At 47.7% G+C, this 21,577-nt stretch overlaps 1 protein-coding gene across 2 annotated transcripts in view; it reads left to right on the top strand.

Annotated features, from left to right (window-relative positions):
* Positions 1-21,577, top strand: part of LOC138580155 (killer cell lectin-like receptor subfamily B member 1B allele C) — a 535,945-nt gene that overhangs the window by 124,143 nt on the left and 390,225 nt on the right. For both annotated transcript variants that reach the window (XM_069650483.1, XM_069650485.1), the window contains exon 3: positions 9,543-9,623. In XM_069650483.1, the coding sequence (XP_069506584.1) occupies positions 9,543-9,623 (81 nt within the window). The remainder of the gene's footprint in view (positions 1-9,542; positions 9,624-21,577) is intronic.

The raw sequence follows: 21,577 nt of genomic DNA, 5'->3' as shown, positions 1-21,577 counted from the left end.
CAGCAGTCTCCTATGACGGATATGCACAAGGGAAAGCACTGGATGCAACAGCAGCAAGCAGCTATTAATCCTCCCACGACGAGAAGAGGGGTGAGAAGCTTCCATCCCCAGCTTCGTAATAAATCCCAGAACCAGGATGTCCCATCCCCAGGCCCAAATTCAGAATGGATTTGAGCTGCCATTTTATGCATTCCATCGATCCCTTTAAATATATCAGTGCTATAAACAGGTGTTAAAGTGCAGCAGGAAGTGCCAATTATTTTACAAGCCCCTCCTACCTCTGCCAGCATTGTGTCTAATACCGGTCGATTTTGTAATGCGACCATCCGGACTGCCTGTACTTCTTTAGTAAGGTTAGCCAGTATGTCGCCAGTCACATTTAATTCCTTCTCCACTAACCTAGCCAGGTTCCTAATGCTCCTGGAATTCATAACTATTCCCATTGGCATCACTATGCCTTTTACAAAGTCAAAGAATTCATCCCAAGTAGTGACTTCCTTAGTGATAACACCTCTTTTCCTTCGCTCATAATACCCCATACTCAATCTTGTTCTCCCAGTTTCTTTCCTTAAGTTAGCTGCTTCTAATGGTTTGTAATGTAGTCCCAACATTATATAGCCAACATTACATCTGCCTTTCCAATGGCTAGGCAACCAGAGGTAAGCGTTTTCCCCACAAATAAACATGGCCCCTTCTGGAGGAAGGAGGGGTGCTGACAGACTGTTTAAATCCACTGTAATCAGGCAGGTGTGTTGGCCCATAAAGACACCCTTATGAGGCGGTTGGGTTTGTTGGTAACAAAAGGGTGCTTGTCAAATTATATTTTGCACAGGTATCGGGGAGGGTAGTTTTTCTTCCCTCCCATCTCATGTATAAAGAAGGACCGGATCTAGGAACCTTGTATCTGGCGGACAGGGAGCGGATCTATTTAGATACCGGGTTGCGTTTGACGTCAGGGGAATGTGGGCTGATGAAACTTTAACTGTGTACGACCTCCGGTCCTCCCTTTTCCCACTATCGTAAGTTGTCCAGTTGAGCATGTCGAGTATTTGTTCTCTATTCTCATCAGTTACCGAGCGCAGCAGTTCTTAATGTGCATCATATTTACGGTCCATTTCTGCTAAGTTCCCTTTTGTATTTTCACCGAAATGGTCATCTGTTATAGTATAAGTGGAGGTATTGTTCCTAGAGGCACTCAAGAGAAAATTCTGCAGGGGTGCGCAAGTGTCATTTGTGGCGGGAGTCGCGTACCATTCAGGTCTGCTTTCATGGCTATGGGGAACATACGTGCAGATGTAACAATTGGTTTTATTTAGAATCTGATTCGTATCATTCATCCATGTCAGGATGCTATTCCTGGGGTGTTTCTTCTGATACTCCTGATCTATATGGGGAATAGTTATTGGTTCTAGTGTAGGGGGCTGCGATGTGGTGGGTAGCAGGTTACGGCCAGCATAAATATCATGATGCTCAAGTTACTAGAGGAATATGGCGAACCCTATTGTTATAAAAATACAGACAAGGGATAAGATGAGCTTTTCCTTTGGGGTGCATGCATATCTATTTACTCGGGGACGCCTCTGTCCCGCATCCCCATTATCCATTTTATCAACCTACTTTGTTCCCTCGCACAGGGCTGATCCCAGGTGGCTAAGTTCCGGAACTTGGCTGTCAAATGTCACACTATATATATATATATATATATATCTATATATATATATATATATATATAGATATATATATATATACAGTATATATTTTGCACAAAAGGTTCAAAGTCCCTAACAATTACCCTAACAGTGCCGTCCGTTCATGCGCTAGATCACAAGGGTTGCACAGTATAACCTGTCCTGCTGTCACCACTTCTGGCTCCTACTTTAACTCGTCTCATTGAGGCTACTTCCTACCCTTGGGGGGTGCTGAGGCCATTTCATCTGTGTCTCGGTGGGGCTACTTCATACCCAGGAGGGGTTGCTGAGGCCACTTCATCTGTATTTTCAATTGTCCTTGCTTGTTCTGACCCTTTACCAAGTCCTTTCTCAGCCAGATGTCAGAGTGCAAACATAGGCAATCAATGTTGCTTCCTGGGGCGCAAGTTATACCTTGGAGTGTCCTCCGTTAGTTCGGCGGCAAAATGATCTGTGTCCTTGGTCGGGGGGTGGAAAATCTGAGGTGGTGCCTTCTTGAGATGATTGGCGTGTATCCACGTCTTGTACCCTGCTACCTTGACAGCGGTTTGTGTTGCTAAAGGACCAAGAATGGCCCCTTCCAGCGGGCTTGCAGGCAATTTGTGCGATCAAATCTCTTTACCAGTACATAGTCCCCTGGTTTGATGGCGTGGCCCTCTCCTTCTAGGGCCGGCGGAGCTGCTTCTTTCACCTGTTGATGGATAATAGATAGTTTATGTGTGAGTTCAGCACAGTAATCCCTCAACAATGGCTGTTCAATGTTACCAATAACCCTTGGTTTAGGGACAGACCAGGCACTTGGGGGGCGGCCCATCACGATCTCAAAGGGGGACAATTTGTGCGTCCCCTTTGGAGTGGTCCGCATACTCAATAATGCCAAACAAAGGGCATCTGGCCACTTCAGGTTTGTGGAGGCACAGATTTTTGCCAGTTTGTTTTTAACTACGGCATTCGATCATTCAATAATCCTGGCACTCTTGGGATGATAAATAGAATGGAATCGCTGATCGATACCTAAGACAGTACATACATACTTCACAACTTGACCAGTAAAGTGTACTCCGTTGTCGGAATACAGAAGGCTGGGCACCATGTACTGGGGCACCCAGTATTTCAGGATACATTTAGCTGTGGAAATAGCAGTGTTGTCTCTTAGGGGGTAAGCATCCGTCCAACCAGAGAACCCACACCTCATTACAAGACAATATTTTAGTTAAGCAACTAGTTCCATTTGTATAAAGTCCATGTATACCACTTCAAATGGCTGCGTAGGGAGTCTGCTATGACCTGCTGGTACCTTCACAGATTTGCCCACATTGTGCTGGAGGCAGATGGCACACTGTGCTGCCCACCTCCTGCAATATGATCCAATTTTCCGGTTCTTCCATACTTTGCTTTGAATATCCTCCATTGCATTTGCATTAACATGGGCATTCCCGTGTGCCATATCAACTACCATGGGTAAATAACTGTCAGGGAGCAACCACCTCATTTTGATTTTGTCCAGCCACACCCCATTAGAAGTTTGTCCATTGTTACTGTCCTTAGTCCATGCTTTTATTTCGCAATCTGCCGCTTCCCTTTGAATGTCCTTTACTATCTCCTCAGGGTCCTTTCCCAATTCACCCTCATCCCTCTTCCCATCCATATTCCTTTGCAGCATGTTACACTCTGGAAGGATCAGTTTACAGTGTTCCGCGGCAAATTTAGCCACCTGGTCTGCAAAATCGTTTCCCTGCCCCACAAAATCTACCACCTTTTTATGGGCGGAGCATTTCAATATAACCACCTGAGCGGGTTCAGCCAATGCCGTCAATAATTTGTTTATCAAATTACCATGTTTTATTTTGGTACCATGTGAGGTGAGAAACCCTCTTTCTTTCCATAGCAGGCCAAAATTAAAGGCCACACCATGTGCATAGGCTGAATCCGTATAGATGGTTACAGCTAAACCTTTGCTTAATTCTAGAGCCTTTGTCAACGCCCTCAATTCTGCAGCTTGCGCTGATAACTCGGGCATGCGTTCCATATGGACAATTTCACTTTCAGTTGTAATCGCGTACCCAGCCACTGTCTCCCCACTTTCCAGCTTGTAACACGAGCCATCACAAAATAGAACCCCATCACCTCCCTCTAGGGGAAGGTCACTCAGATCGACCCTACCTCGGGTCTGCTCATCAGTGCGTATAAGGCAATCATGCATGTCTTGATCTCCCTCACCACTCGGCAAGGGCAAGTGGGGAGCTGGGTTTAAAGTATTACATCTCATGATAGTTACATTTGGTGCAAACAATGTCAATTCATATTGTGTCAAGCGGGCTGCTGTAAGATGCTGGGTTTGAGTTCTATTGAGCAACACATCTATGGCATGGGGAACTCTCATAATTATAGCAGTTCCGAGCACTAAACCAGCACTCTGTTTGAGAGCTACCGCTGCTGCGGCAACTGATCGCATGCAAGGGGGAAGTGCCGCAGCCACACTGTCCAATGTGCCAGAGAAATAAGTACAAGGCCTTTGCTTTCCGTTTTGTTCCTGAGTCAATACAGCTAGGGCACAACCTTTTTGCTCATGTACAAAAAGAGTAAATGGCTTGTCATAATTGGGTGTCCCAAGCCCAGGGGCACTACACAAGGCGCTTTTTAAAGTGTTGCAGGCCTCTCTCATTTCTTGCGTGCAGGTGAAGGGTATCTGATCCTTCTCTGTCTTCAGACATTGTAACAGGGGTTTTGCTAGCAGGGAGAACTCAGGGACCCAATGGCGGCAATATGAGGTGATACCCAACAGTCGTCTCAATTCTTTAAAGGTACTGGGATAGGCCATTTCTTGGATTAATCGGACCCTTTCAGGTGACAGCGATCGACCCTCTGCAGTGAGGACATATCCCAAATAATCAACCTTAGGCATTACATATTGCATTTTCTTAAGCGACACTTTGTGATTATGATATGCCAAATGTTGTAACACGATCAAGGTACCTTCTTTACAACTCAATTCAGTGTCTCCACAAACAAGAATATCATCCACATACTGGATGGGCATCACACCAGGGGGTAACAAAATCTCATCCAATTGTTTTAGTGCTTGGCTAAAAATAGCGGGGCTCTCTGTGTAACCTTGGGGCGCTCGACAAAACCTATATTGCCGTTGTGCTAACACAAAGGTGAAAAGGTATTTGGATTCTTCAGCTATGGGTATGGAGAAAAAGGCATTTTTCAAATCCACGACGCTAAAATAAGTAGCCGTGGGGGGGACCATAGTAAGAATACTAGTCACACTGGGGACAACTGGATACCTAGGATCCACAACTTTATTAATTCTCCTGAGATCAATAATAAATCTGTATGGGGTCACTTAATCTCCTTTCTTATGGACTGGAAGAACCGGGGAGTTACAGGGACTGTCATCACATTCCACAACAACCCCAAGCTGCATCAGGTCCTGTACAATCCTAACCAATGCTGCTTCCCCTTCTGGAGATATTCTATACTGTGGGGTTCGGGGTAGAGGGACACCATGTTTTACCTTGATCACAACAGGGGGAATGTTCAAAACCCCCACATCATTACTACTAGTAGCCCAAAGCTCTGCCGGCAATGCCTGTTATTCTGGCGGCAAAGGTTCAGTCAAATAACAACCACCAACTTTGGATTTACATATGGTCATTCGCACACCTGTCGGAGAACAATAAATGGTTGCATTTAGAGCTTTCAAAAGATCTAATCCAAGGAGATTCTCGGGACACCTGTTAGTAAGTAACCATTTGTTAGTCAATTTCACTCCACATATAGATGTTTGAACTTTCTGAGACACTGGAGTACAGATGGGTTCCCCACCGAACCCTACAGAAACCTTATTTTCACCCGATAGTGGAACTGAGGGGACGGCCTTGGCGTCAACCGAACTGTTACCTGCCCCGATGTCAACCAAGCATTTAATAGTGGGGTGCTGTCCTATTTGGAATTTAACATACGGTCCTTTCTGGTCTATAGGAACAGACACCGCCTCCCCAGGCTCACTATGGGCATTTCAACTCATTGCTGCTGTGTTATCAAAGAACATCATTCCACTCAGTTCATCCTCCGTAAACCCATTGCCATTCACTTCAACCATTTGTCGCTGCGCCGCACCAGTTGAGAATACATTTTTTTCAGGGTTTACAAACCTTCCCTGTCCTTGGGGTGGTCCCGTATAAGGCCCACCTCGGCCTCTTCCTCTCCCACCCGCCGGTTGGCCACCTCGTGCCATCAATATAGGACACTCGTTTTTCAAATGCCCCGTCTGTTTGCAAAATGAACACTGATCAATTCGTGGGGATGTCCATTGTGGGGCATTACCTGCTGGGTTTCTTACCTGGGGTTTCTGCCCCTTTTGTTTACTATAAGATGGTTGTACCAGCTGCTGCATTAGCACCTTATTTTTTAAGTTTCTGTCTGCCTGTCTCTTACCTTACATTTCTTCCTCCTCCTGCCGTTCGTAATATTTAGCCATCTCTAGAATCTGGGACGGAGTGCTTGCCTGCCAAGTGCTCTCGCCCAATTTGAGTGGTTTCTTAATTCCTTTACGCAAACCCTTCACAAAGCCCATGGTGAAATACCTCTGACCCGTAGGTTTGCTAACAGACTGACCACTGTGTGCCTTAAATGCACTTTCAAATTTCAGGAAATAGTCCCCAACTGTTTCTACAGGGCCCTGTATAGAAGCATCCATTTTCTCAACATTCACATTTACCTCTGGCAACACGTCACTCAATGCTCTTAATATTCCCGTCCCTAGTGTTTTCAGGCCCTCTGGAATGGGGTCAATTGGTTTCCGATCTGTATCCTCTTTTTCTAATGCTGTCCAATTGATGACATGCCCAGGAGGGTCCTGAGATCTAAAGGGTTCCCATACATCAGCCGGTGTCACGGCAGACATCACATGATCAATGTCCTGCAAAGTCAAGGTACACATTTTGAATAGCGCTCTTAGCTCCCTATAGAATCCCGCGGCGTTAGTCCTAGGGTCCGGGGTGCTTTTTATTATACTAAACAATTCTGCTCTAGTGGGGGGTACATAGACATATGTCTTGGTTACAATGGGGTCTTTGGCTGGGTCTACATTTGCTGTAACAATAGGCGCGCATTCCCTAGGGGTGCCATCATTGGGGTTTTTGGGAGAAATACTTCTAATCATTCTTTAAACAATCTGCGCGTCCTGAGATCCTCTACTTCCCAATTAAGCTTATACGTTTTTAACTCGGCCTCGCACTCTTGCACCTTTTTACAAACTTCCTCCCGCCCACCTGTTCCACATTCCAGTCATATTTTGTTCAAAAGTCCTTCCAGACATACCAGTCGAGTTGCCTCGCTATGGGTGGCAAATATGTCCGTCCAATATTCTAACTTCCCTGGCTCCTCTACTTTAAGTATCCTTTTAATCAAAGCGTTAGCCGTCGGTTTGGCATCATGCAAGGACTGCACTCTTCTACAATTTTCCTCTTCTTCCCACATCAGTTGGTCATGGTAATCTTTCTTTTCCTTAGTTACCCGGTCAATTATCTGATTGTATTTATCCCATAGAGCTACCCGATCTTTTTCAGTGTCAAGGTCCTTATAAATGTTATGCAAACCCACGGGCCACGGGCGCTTGGCATCATCTCTCAACCACTTATTAACAAGGTCGCAATGTATTCTCATTACCTGGCGAAATTCCTTCTTCTGGCAGGTGTTCAATTTCTGTATTACCCCTCCAACCGGGTTATCAAACAAATCGTTTGCTATGTGTTATAACCTGGCAAATTCAATCGGAGTGAAGAAGGGCGGCTTTCTAGGCAAATGCCCTGCTTCCTCTTCCTCTGTACTATTTGGATCCATGGTGCCGATCTGGGTACCATATGGGGGTGGGGGTGGAGGAGGAGGTGCAGAAGGCACTTGAGGCGCAATATTAGATGGGGATATGACAGGTACTGTTAGTCTCAAAAGATTTTCTGTTAATCTGACTGCATCCTGATCAGCTTTTATGTTAAAACTGGAGATTTCCTTTTCTGTTTTAGGGAGAAGTGGGCACATACCTTTACTATATTTTATTAGGGCAGCCCGATCCTCTACATCTAGCTGGTGCTCAAACTCTTTATTATCCAACTCACAGGCCTTCTCCTGCAAGGTTCGTTTTTGTTTCTTTCTATCCTTTTTATCTTGGGACATTTTCTGCTTTATCGCTTCTGTTCGCCACTGGCGAATAGCATCATGCTGGGCGGGGCGGACCTTCTTTCTTAATAATACTAATTCCAAATGCCGGAGTGTCTTAATATCAAAAGTCCCGACCTTAGGAGCCATCTAAATTGAACGGACTTCTTTGTGTAGTCCTCCCAATTTTTGCAAAACTGTACCGCCCCCAGGCATAGTTAGTTAGCATAGTCTAACACGGAGTGGCTTCAACAGGCGCATGCATAGGTTCCTCATTTTTGTTTCGGTCACACAAGATTCCCATTATTAAATAAAATACCTTACCAAACCCAAATAATACGTACCATAAAACTGATACCAATTGTGGCTTACCGTCCACCAATACAATTTCTGCAGATACAATTCACTCACCGCACCAAGGAGACCTCCCATCTGTCTGGTTCGTCTGGTCCTTGGCAGAGCAGTTGTCTCTCCTTCTTCCTGATCTCCATCTCCGATGAGAACTTTTTGCAGCAAAGGTGCGATAAAATTTGGGCCCAGTAAGTAGTCGCCAGAGACAGGAGCTCACTGGAAGGCACGCATCAAAGCGATGGGCTGCATCTGCAAGGCCACCAGCCAGGGACGCCAATTAATGCTAAAATTCACCAGGCGTAGGTCTCCGTCAAAAATAAACGCACTCGTAAGTGAGTTTAGCAATCATTTATTGCAATAAAACAAAGCTACCGCGGAAGGGCCGACACATAACATCATCAGAGGGATGCTGCTAGTGTGTGCTGCCAGTGTTACGGTGAGCATGCTTTTTATAGGGAAACGATTGCATTGAGTCTTATGCCTGGCTCAGAACCAGACATTTTCCAAACATACAAATTCCTGTCGGAACACTTTTGGCTGTATTCCCAGACATTGCGGCGAGATTTTACAAAGGCCGGGCATCGCAAATGGTCATTACTCATATAACTTATCTAAGCAAGTCATAATACGCTTCAAAATGCAGATATAACCTCTGACATGTATGGTCGTACAACGAGCTAATTCATTACACTTGACACAGGGGGAACTTTGCAAGCTACACATATCCTGTTGCTGTAGTGATAATGATGTCCATTTATGGGCTGTTGAACAAAAGCAGGACATATCTTTTTACAGAGTGACGCAAGAACGCCTGGAACAATCCCTTTCACACACATTCCAGAGAATAACAAAAGTCAGTACAGATGGATTCGTGCTTATGTTTCCAGGAAAGAGCGCGGATGTCAGACAATCATTATTTATAAAAGAGACTCTAGGGTCGGCGAACACATGCTGACCTGCAAAGCTGCACACTGTGGGAGGGAAGTGTAAAAGTGCTAACAAACGCTGTTTATGTAGCTTCACGGGAAAAGAGAGCAGGGGGACATTCCTAAGTCTTTGAGTAATATGCGCTCGAGGCGAAAACCCTGGGCCTCGTGTACGGACACAAAAGCAGTTGGTTTAACATGGACATAATGCTATAACATGGACAATGTTTTAAGTCTTACTGAGGCAAAGAAAACACGGTAATTACATTATTTTGGTATTTACAGTACAAGTAGGTAAAATGCAACATTAGTGTGGGTGCACACATTGGGAAAGCCTCACCTCATGCAGACAGAGCACATTTTATTTAGACATGAATTTCATCCTCTGATTCCTATCCATCTTTTCTTCCAGTTTTCACCTACTCTCAGGAAGAGAAACCGTATCCGACCCAGGATCCACCCAGCCAAATGCCATTATGCCGCAATGGAACAGGTAGGCTTTTGTTATGTGGTCAATAGTAATGGCATCCTTGTTTTTTTGGGCTACATCCAACAAACATACACAGTGTACAATGAGATAAAACCACGGTGATACAAAAATAGCTAGATATTGAAATACAATATTGTCTACATTTTTAGATGACTCCAATGGCTATTTTTTCACACCATCAGCAGCCAGCAGATTGAAGTCACAATCAAATGAGTAATTATTTCTACAGGGACGACCAAGTCTTGGGTGAGGTTAGGGCCTGATTCATCAGGCCACGTCTCCACCAGCCAGCTCAGGTCATTCGACATTCTGGGCACCATTATGAATGCCCCGGTATACTGCCCAGATCGTAATTCTTTGGCGGGGCAAAGGTCTCTGCAAGATCTCTGCCATTTTGGTGCATTTGCAGCACAGAGCTGGGGGACAGGAAGTAAAGTCAGCTACCGCCTCCCCGGTAGCACTGTGTTGCCGATCGACATGCATCACTGCGCGACTGCATGCATTGAATATTCATGAGGGAGGAGATGCTGGGGTCCACATAGATTGTGCCTATTGCAAGGCGAGATCCATGCGGGTTCATGGAAACCTAGGACCGCCTGGATTTTTTAGTGCCTTGCACCCGTTTCCAAAAACAATGAAACTGGAATGTGTTGGAGCACAGACGCACAATTGTTAGCGGTCGCGACCCTCCTGTGCAGTTAACATTTTTTCTAAATAATCTCTTTTCCTCTATTTATTGATATGCGACCCTAAAAACAATATAACTTCTCCTGCTCCCCCATTTGATGAATAAATCTGTAGAAACGTGTTTAAATTAAAATCGAGTAGGTTTTTGTCATTATATGTTTCTATCACTTAATACTAGTGCTTAACCTGTTTCTATGTATTTATTCCATGTATGTTTCTATGTAAGTTATTTTTGCTCATTACAGAACTGAGACAGAAGATAGATAACAATTTTTTGCTCAGGGTAACAAAAAGTGGGTAATTGGGGAAGATAGGAGTTGTCCAACTCCAGGCCTCGAGGATGCCAGATCCATGTTGGGTTTTCTGGATACCCCATTAATATTCATTAAATAAATGTGCATATAATGTTTCTAAATGTATGCACATTTTTTTCCTCATGAATATTAATGAGGGATATCCTGAAACCCCATCAGGATTCCCACCTGCAAGGCCCGGAGTTGGACAGCCCCTCACTACCAAAGAATTAGCCACAATGGCACAATTTGCCCCTTTTCAATTCATATGACATTATGACGTTTTCTTAAAGCAGTGCCAGTGTTTAATATGTAAATAAATAAACCCAGGGACAAAATATTATCGTTCCAACACACTGGTGCTAGGTCTGTGCAGCAGGTTGCCACCCACTGCTGCACCCCCCACAGAGTCGACATATATGAGGGTGAAGTTGCAACTTTGCAGGATCATTGTGGAGGTGGGGGTTGCACTACCCATGTCAGATGTGTGATTTGCAAATTCCAATCAAAATAACATAACATAGTATTTGTGTCTTGAAATTAGACACATAGGGCCTCATTACACGGTAGGTGCTAAACCATGGTGCTATTAGCACCATGGTTCATGCCGGTAATTTACCGATTCCGCCATGGCGGAATGGGGATTTACCACCCTATTCCGAGGTTGGCGGGGCCGGTAATTCCCCATGCCGCCATGGCCCTTCCCCATTTCCATTTTTGCCCCATAGGGCATAATGGGAATGGGGAAGGTGCTAATTACGGTACCGCAAATTGCGGTACCGTAATTAGCACCAAGGCCCCTTTGCGGGTCCCTACTTTAACGGCTGGTCTACACCAGCCGTTAAGGTCTGGTCCCGCAAAGGGACCTCGTAGTAAGGCGGTAAGGGTTAACGGTCACCGGTACCCTTACCGGTGACCGTTAACCCTTACCGCCTTCCGTATAATGAGGCCCATAGTGTTTAACTATCATCCTCATTATTTATTTTCTCGGATTCCATGGGTAGCAAGTTCAACATTTTCACCATCCACTGGGGAGGATAGCTCAGCGGCAATGTGCTCGCCTTGAAAGCAAGACGACACGGAGCCACACAGGTTCGATCCCCGGGTCCGTGCTTAGAAACCTCTGGGTATTAAGCGCGTTATAAATAGCCTATCATATCATATCAACATTTTCACCATCCATCTGCAAAAAAAGAGAGGGGCCCTCATTACGACCCTTGCGGAAATCGAAAAACGATGGCGGAAATGCAATACCGCCATCGAATAGCGCTCGGTGCGACTATGACCCGTCACCGCAAAGTACGATGCCATTAGCGACACCGTAGTGAACGCCAACGCTAACTGCACCAAGTACGCGCGCGCGCCATGCCAAACCGTAAATACCACCATGGCGCAAGGGTACGCGAATTCCGACCCTAGCGGACATGTACCTAACGCCATCAAGCACGGCGGAAAGTACCATTCCGCCATGGTGAGAAGTACGGCATCGCGAATCAACCGTAAACGGCCCCACTGAGTGCCTGTACACCGCTCCCTGCCCACATAGTACAACTCCCCGTAGGTGCAATGAAGTCACAATGCAACCAGTGAAATGTACAAGTCACCCATGCATGCTAACGAACAAAAGAATCACAAGAGGGGCCAATGGGAGCTGCAGGGCACAGATGGCACGAATACAGAAGCCATTCCAATGGACATGACCACAGTCCCCCACCAAGAAACGCACGCAAACACAGGCACCTGTGACCAGCAATATTCCGAAAATCACATCATTCCACCAGTCCACCTGGCTGACCGGCATCTGTTACACAAAACCTAATCCCCCGCCCCTGAGCATGACATCATTCAAACAGTCATATTGGCAGCCCTCATCCCTGACCTCACTGGGCTTCGTAGTCAAACGCGCCCAGCACAGTACCACGCAACTATACTCCGAAGCTGGAACCCAATGCAGATCGCCTCACAATACATCGCTCCCCAAATAGGAATATGCCACATCACTTGCAAAGAAGAACGCTACACGGCCCATATCAGAATAGAAATTTAATGCACAACAAATACATCAAGCCCATACAGCCATTAGGCCATGAACTCCAAAACACATTTCACCATTGTGGGCTGCATCTGCAAGAAATGACCAGCTACTTCTTGTGTGACGCCCTGTTCCTTCATGGTACACAGGGCCACATTCTCGTACGAAAAGGCAACATGGAAGCGCACAGAACCGCAGGGCCGTCCCAATGGGGAGGCACTAGTCCAGCTGAAAGGCCGAAATGTTGCTCCGAGCCACTAGTACTGCGTAAGGGCATGTGGCCCATTGGCGATCGTCCCATAAGATCGTAATGCTGCTCCACTGATTCACACGAAGCAGCAGGTGTCGGGAGTAAAAGCCATCTGCAGGAGTGGCATACAGATGGCAGTGGCAAAAGGGGAGGAGATACCTGTCAACCAAAAGAAAAGAAAAAGAACAGAATGGCCATCAGAACTACATTCGAACAACTCACTTCAATGATCACACTAAATCCACAGCCACATGCATGCTAGCCCACTCCAAAGGATCATCACCACCCCAAAACCACTTGCGAATCATAACTATCTATATCGAGGTGTAAACACCATCACGAACGAGTGTACCTGTGCATGCGTCTGTGAAAACAGAATCCATCAGATGGGATTGGTAACGTGCATGGACACAAGTGTCTGAAGGCGCGTCGAGACAGGGAGGGCTCAACAAGGCCAGATAGACGATGGTCCCACTATGGCAGCCCTGCATCACATAGCGCAGGGGAGGCTGACAGATTCCAAGAAGCCCTGTACATGGCAAACTCTGTATCAAATCATCTGCCCATGCATCCATTCATCATTCCCTCATCCCGGTATAAAAACGCCTGAATATTTACTCACATAACATTAGAAATATCCATTGAGTCTGTGCGTTATGCAGCCTGCAAAATCCACAGTGCCCCAGCCCGTAATTCCAGTGTTGTGAAGTAACATGTATTTGGGAACGTCCGGCCTCATCGCCCACGTCGCTATTGCGCATCCCAAACTATTCATATCAATCATTGCATCCTCGCCATGGCCCCTGTCTCAAGGACATTGAACAATAGAACGTTATATTTGCAGTCAGACCTGTGGGCATCTCCTCGCCGCTAGCTGATAACCGAAAGCGCCGCCCTTCGAATTCCTCATTTGCAACATCACGTCGAAAAGGCATCTGTGGCCGCTTGAAATCACAAATTAATCCATCTAGTGCGGCTGTGTGTGAAAATGGCAACTGCCTTCACTCACAAATGGGACGCCCCGTCCGTCGTTGCAACTCGGTACAGTGATGCATGAGGGCCCACCGTTACTCGAGTACTACGTTCCACTGACCCTTCACAAGTCTGTTCGCGACTGCAAAGATTGTATGTGAAACAATGGGACCATAGCCGAATGAACATATCAACCAATGTTACACGGCCATCGGGTACAAATACATGATTGCAATAGCAAGATGCCATTCCTCGAATTGCAGCGTTGTGTGCGGGACGTGCTCGGCCAAAGGGGAGAGCAGCTTGCACAGGTGGAATGAATCACCACAGGTGGAGGCCATACAGCCTGAAAACACATAAATTGCACACCCAGTCTCCTCCCACAACCACACCCACTCCGAAATGCTACCGGCAGGACTCGCGATGTTGGCCCTGGGGGACCTGATAGCACTGCAAGTAATCCAACTCCAAGAAGAAGACGAACACCAACTACAACCGGCCGCACGGAGGAGACGCAGGAGGAGGAGGAGGGCAAGGCAGGGCCAGCAAGGGCCGCCAGCACAGCCACTACCACCTCGCAGGCAGCCCGCAATCCCACACCTCCGAGCACATCCGTTCAACCTCACTGATGAGCAGATCCACACCCTCTACTGTTTGGACCGGGACACCATAGCCGCCATTGTGGACATGACACAGGCTGACCTTGTCAGCATGATAGATAGCCCAACCGCCATCCCACCCCTACTGAAGGTGGTGTCTGTACTACACTTCCTGGCCACAGGCACCTACCAGCACACAGTCGGACAGTTGCATGGCATTTCTCAGCCACTGTTCTCACGGACACTATTGCAAGTGCTCGATGCCCTCCTGCAGCACGCAGACGACTACATCTCTCTACCACGCTCGGAGCAGGAAATTACCAACACAAAAGTGGGATTCCATGCACTTGCCGGCATACCGGGTTGCCTTGGTGCCATCGACTGCACCCATGTGGAATTGGTCGTCCCACATGCCATGGAGGCCCAGTACCGCAACCGAAAACAATTTCATTCTCTGAATGTACAAATGGTGTGTGATTCCAACAGGATCATTACACATTGTTGTGCCCGATTCCCTGGATCAACCCATGATTCTATGGTCTTGAGGAACTCTACAATACCACGCTACATGGAGCGACACGCAGGGAACAGATCCTGGCTACTCGGTGAGTCTCATTTCATGCATGATGATGTGGGGTATGTGATTCGGCAATGACCTGGCAGGAAGGGGGGGGGGTGTGTGCGTACGTAGCAATGGCATTCCACATTATACGTTTATCGTCCACATACAGGTGATGCTGGATATCCACTGAAGAGATGGCTCCTCACACCAGTCCAGAACCCACGGGACCAGCATGAGGAGGACTACAACCATGCCCACTCACGTACCCGTGTAGTCATTGAACAGGCATTCGGCCTACTGAAGACTCGTTTCCGCTGCCTCAGCAGGTCTGGCGGGGCACTCCTGTACCGCCATGAGAAGGTTGCAAAGATGGTCATGGCATGTGTCATGCTCCACAACATGTGCGTACGTAGAAATGTGCCCATGCCCCCTGACGCAGAACTGCAAGCACCTGAAGATGGTCATGATGAGGGTGGGGATGTGGCAGCACCTCAAGGAGTCTGCGAGGCACAGGAGGGCCGTGACATTCGTCAGCATCTCATTGATGCATGCTTCTAGCACTCACGCCTGGTGGCTGATACATGGACACGGTACTCGTGGCACTGTGTGTGTCTGGTACATGCACAATATGGACTGTACGCCTATGATGGCCTAGTACACAAAGATCATTGTCCACACATCTCATTGGTTGATCGTGCATTGTTTATGGCATATGTGATATCATGTTAAACACCCTATCGACCCGCCACCCAAGTGAGCCCAACACACCCCCTCCACCCTCCTACCTCCCCCCCGAACACCAGTGTCCAAAGATGCTCATTGTCAGTGGGCTGTCGCTATTGCAAGCCCCCTCTGCGGGTATCAGGGGCACCCCTGCCTGTGGAGCGCAGGTTCCTCCCAGATCTACGCTGGGGGCTGCCCTGGACGGAACTTGCAACGGATGATGTCTCTGCCTGCTCACGTCCATGCATGTCCCTAAGGGTTTGTGAGAGCTCAGTGAGCACACGGCGCACTGCGGCAAGTTCGGCACATACGTCTTTGGACGTCGCATGCAGTTCCCCCCTCAGGCTCTCGGTGCTTCTCTCCATTTGGACTCTCAGGCTCTCGGTGCTACTCTCCATTTGGACTCTCAGGCTCTCGGTGCTACTCTCCATTTGGACTCTCAGGCTCTCGGTGCTACTCTCCATTTGTGCCCTTAGTGTCTCTGTACTCCTCTCCATTTCTGCCCTAAGTGTCTCAGTTGATGTTTCTATGTCTGCCTTAGTGCCCCCACATTCATCGGCATGGTCCTTGAGGAGCGTGGCCAGTTGCTGCTGTTGCACGATTAACTGGTCGAGGGACTGTTGCCTCTGCTGGGCCATGGCCATTTGCGGTGGTGTCACAGAGTGGCTGTTCGCCTCATGTTGCCCTGCCACAGGGCTTGTGGGGGATGGCCAGTCGTCGTCTTGTGGGTGCCCCTGCGTGGTATCCTCATGTTGTACGGGATGGGACAGACAGGGGGATTGGGACAGGTCATGGATGGATCTGACTTCGACATCCCCGTCTTCTGTGTCGGAGCATGCTGCCATCAATGGGGTGTCACCTATGGTGCTGCTGCCACCAGAGGCAGTGCCTTCTGTGGCATCCATTGGGGGGACCTGTGGTGCTGCTGTTGTGGGCATGCTGGCTGCTGGGGTTCCTGTTGATGTTCCCTCCTCTGTGCTGCCACCTGATTTGTGCTGCTGCCGTGTCTTGATGCGTGCAGCTGAGGTGGAGGGTCTTTGGCCGTTGGTCTTGGCCCTCTTTGCAGGTGTGCTGGTAGGGGTGTCCTGAAGCTCGTCGTTTGGATCGGACCCTGTGGTGGAGTAAAGGAGGGCGAGGGTTATTAATGGGTCTGTGGGAATTGGAATGGCATTGTATCACATGCATTGGGGTGGTACCTGAGGGTGATTTGGGTCGGGGCCTTGGAGGTGCTTTCATTTGTGTGTGGAGTGAGGGTGCAGTTGTTTGGCAGCCTGCAGTTAGGGTGTGCCTGCTGCACGTGTAGTGGGTGTTTTTGGGGTTTTTAATTATTTATGTATTTATTGTGAGTTTTAAAGTGCGCTATCAGGCCAATGTGTGTGGACGTTCTCCTGGACATGTGTTTCTGTTGCACTATGTGGACACATGGTACTTCACATGATTGGACATTGTGGATTTAGCTTTGTTTCATTTGGGCCACCTACCTGATTCTTCGGATGTCTGCACTCCTTTCTCCATCCCTCCGACTCCCTCTATGCTCTCCATTCCAATGGTGGAGGCACAGATTTCTTCCCAGGGGGTCAACTTGATGGGTGATTCCGATCCTCCCCCGGTGGCTGTGGCAATGTTGCGGTTGGCAGAAAGTATGCTACGGACGCGTATCCGCAGGTCGTCCCATCGCTTTCTGCATTGCTGTGGGTTGCGGGGTGCGGTCCCCACCGCACTTACCCGCTGTGCCACCAGAGCCCATATGGCCTTCTTGTTCGCAAGTGCCGTCCTGGTCATTTGCGTGGAGAAGACGGCGGCGGCATTCTCCTGGAGGGTCTCTGTTAGCACGGTGAGTTCCTCACGGGAGAAGTGGACCTGCCGCTTGCGGTCGCACGCTTTCTTCGCTACTTTTCCCATTTTTCTTGGTTTCGCTAGGGTGGATGACGGGTTGGGGTGTGTCTCAGGGTAGTGTTTTTAGTGGTTGTGTGGATTTTGTGGTTTTATAGGTGTACGGCGGGATGTTTCCCGTTCCGGGCCCATGTTTTTACTTCCGTTTCCGTATATTTACGGTCACCGTACTTTCCGGTTGGCGCTCACTGCGGTGTCCGCTAAGATGGGTGGCGGTATTGCACCTAGGGCGCCGTACGGCGGCGGTGTGGGCCGTTTTGGGGTCATTTCCGCCGTCGCGGACTTTGCACTTCCGCCATGCCGTGGTGCTCGTGCCCGATGGGTCGGAATGGGCCGCACTTTGCTCCATCGTGCAATGGCGGAAACGCTATTTACGCTGTGGCGGTCCGGTCAGTCACTTTCCGCCAGGGTCGTAATGAGGGCTGATCTGTTATTTCTTCATAGTACAGTGATCCACAAATACAGACACAATCAAGACCTAGCCGCGTAACTTGCCTGTCAAACACCTCAGCACGATCTTCTATATGCTGTTGCATCACCTGCACCACAAGCAGCCAGCTCTGTAACATACAGGCTCATTGCTATTCATAGAACTGGATAACACGCAAGCAGCACATCCGTGGGTACAGTGTTGCTGGTTTGTTGTGTGAATAACACTGAATAACTATTAAAAACATAAAGTTGCTCAAACCCCACCTTATACTTGACCTGAGTCTGAGAGAATAAGTGCAGTGAGTCAGAAAAAAGTCCATGAGCTCAGCCCTAGCAAACACCCCCACGAATCAAACTCTGGGAAGGGTTATTGAGGACGTTTCTTTAATTAAGTGGGCAAAGTCCAATTAATTAACGTTTTAGCAGGATCTTTGACGTTTCAGAACCATCCTCAACAAAGCCAAGAGGTGAGGCTCACATATTGGCCCTGCACGTGCCTATGTCAACATTGACATCACACGCCCAAAAACTCCCAACATTTGCCAGCTTTTTCCAGTATATGCCCGAGGGTCCCGACATTGGTCAGGCATCACGTGATATGCTCTGGTACTCACATCTTATGGCAGGTGTTGCTACATACACCAGGTATTGCATCTGTAGCCAAGGTACTGGCACCGTTTCCTGAAACCCTTGTACTCACACCATCGGCAGATATTTCCAGGAAAATCCTGGGTACTTGCAAAATCTCCCTTCCATTCATGTCGAGCATAAAGCCGGCTAGCATAGCAGTGCCATGTCACTCAACAATGCAGTGTTAGGCCCTACTATGCTGAATAGGCTCAGCTATTATGGCCTTCATTCCAGATGCCAAGGGTCTACTTGGCATATGGAGGACACAATCTATTATGCCCTGTCGGCATGATATGATTTGATATTTATAACGCTCTTAATACCAAGAGGTTTCTAAGCGCGGACCCGGGGATCGAACCTGTGTTGCTCCATGTCATCTTGCTTCCAAGGCGAGCATGTTGCCCCTGAGCTATCCTCCTGAAGCGGCACAGTAAGGGCAGATTTCATTATGGCAAGTTTTTTTAGTATGGTCAGAGTCCAGGGTGCCCAGAGGGCATAGCTACAGCCAGATTTCAGTTTGACAAATTATCACAGTAGGGTCAGATTATATGCGTAGTTAGCACAGTATGGAGGCACAGTCAGGCCATATTAAAGTGAGCCAATTTAGCACAATAAGCCTGCAGTCCTATATGGCCGTTAGCATAACACCGCCAGATTACAGTGAGCCCACCTAGGGCAGTAAATCCATATTCCAAAGGCCCAGCTAGAGGAGTGAAGCCAGATTTCATCATGGCCACCACTTAGATGATGGAAAGCAGCATCCCAATGCCATCCCAAGCGCTGCCTGGCTCCGTAACATCACTGAATTTACCTGCAAGCCCAGAGTTTTGCAGGCTCTGAGGGCTACTGGAAATCTGGAGATCAGTGCCCCTGATCATGGCGAGGCCTTTGGCAGTGGGGCCATGGACGCAGGCGGGTTTGGCTGATTGACGGGATGCCCTTGCCCTCCTTGTATCATGTCCTGTTATCTTTATTCTTTATTATACTGTTTGATACTTACAAAACTTTTTTACAATAATATAGACATAAAATAAAGGAAGATAAAGATAAAGGAAGACTATACAAAAATACAAATACAAATCATGTTCCTATATACGTATGGTTTCCCTAAATCAGACCAATGTTAAAATCAGCCCATTATCTGGGCCCGCCGACAACTGTTCACAGAATGACTATAACACAGCTACTAAATGGCAATGTTCTAAAATCATCTATTCGGGGGCAATCAGTGTAATGATGTTTTAATGTTTCAATCGTGTCCTTTCTATCGTTTATACACTATCTGAAACCCCATGGAATGCTGGGCTGAGCCCCGACTACTTCAAAGGTAGACAACTCATTCCTAGGAACTGAGTACTCTGCCGCATCCTTCCAGTGGTACCTATGGTTAGGATGGACCTTTTTGACCCGAGTTATATTTCCAGTAATACCTGAATGGTTCTGATTCTGCCACGGTTATCTAATTAATAAATGCTTAATCTGTGTACCTTGCCATGGACTGCCACAAAGTCAACCCACATTCTGTGTTAGGCATCCTAAGGGCGATGCACTGGCCTGCGACACTCCCATGATCCTCGATTAAACAGTTCCTTCCAGTTCGAATAACCAGATGAGATTGCCATGTACCCAGATTTCTGCCCCATTGAGTGCGACAGAATAAACCTTATCCTTTATGACTCTACATCAGTGGAGCATTGAATACCCTACTCCTCAGCTTTCCCAACTGCATGAATGTCATTGGAATGTGCAACACCTTGAACTTAACATGCATTAATGATATAACCATTGCCGCTTCTCGGCCATTGAGACACCAAGATACACGAATTCAGAAACGACCTCGATTGACTGCGCTCCCAAAGTCCACAAAGGTTTTGATTTGTTAACACAATGAGTAAAAGGTACTGTTTTATGACCATTTCAAGATTGTAGAGTAGTGCGCAATCTCAGTAGTCCTTTCTCGATCTTGTCATCTGCGTAGGCCAGCCAGGAGATAAAACAATTGCCCAGTGTAGGTGGAACGCTTCTTAGCGACTCAGAATTCTCACTTAAGTCTGCAAAAAACAGGTTAAATAGGTTTGGCGCCAACATTTTATTTATTTTATTTCATTGGGCATTTGTATGGCGCCTATACACAAGTGTTTCCAGGCGCTACAAGACAAAGAATTGGGGTGGAGGGACATAGGACAAAGAAAACAACAATGACGGTTATATTGGCTTTGTGATAGTCCTACCATGCAAGTGCAAAGACAAAGGTGAGACGTGCAGGGGAGGGAGGAGTAGAGGGAAGGCTGGGAAGAGGTGAAGGGCAGCAGTGGGGGGCCCAACGTGGGTGAGCAAAGAGGGCAAGTGCCATGGGAAATAGGGGGAAGGGCAGATAAGTGCGAAGGACACGGTGGACCAGATTCAAGATAGTCTCGGGAAGGGTGGCTGAGGGCAAGTGCTGGTAGGGGATGTTGGGGGAGACTGGCCAGGGGTGGTCTGGCCCCTATATGACTCAGAAGGGACAAGACATGAGTTGCAGCGGCAGAGGGACATTAGCGCGGGAGGGGGAGAGGGAAGGAAAAGGAGAAAAGGAGAGTCTTGAGATGTTTCCAGAATTTAAGAAGATCTGGCTGAAGTCTGAGTGGGGCAGGGAGGCCGTACCAGAGGAAGGAACCTGCCGAGGAGAGAGATCTACCTCCCACTCTGCTTGTAGAAACGTCTGACCTGCAGAGAGTTGGAGGGAGGTATTTCGGGAGAGAAAGTTGGATGTAGCGAAGCCCCAGGCCCTGGACAGCCTTATGGATTATGCAAAGTATCTTGGATTTCATCCTTGCGGACAGCCTTATGGATTATGCAAAGTATCTTGGATTTCATCCTTGCGGACAGCCTTATGGATTATGCA

The sequence above is a fragment of the Ambystoma mexicanum genome, chromosome 3p (assembly GCF_040938575.1).
Source record: "Ambystoma mexicanum isolate Mex_15411 chromosome 3p, UKY_AmexF1_1, whole genome shotgun sequence".
Taxonomy (NCBI): Eukaryota; Metazoa; Chordata; class Amphibia; order Caudata; family Ambystomatidae; genus Ambystoma; species Ambystoma mexicanum.
The sequence above is the reverse complement of the archived record's forward strand: the minus strand, read 5'-3'. Positions and strand labels throughout refer to the sequence as shown.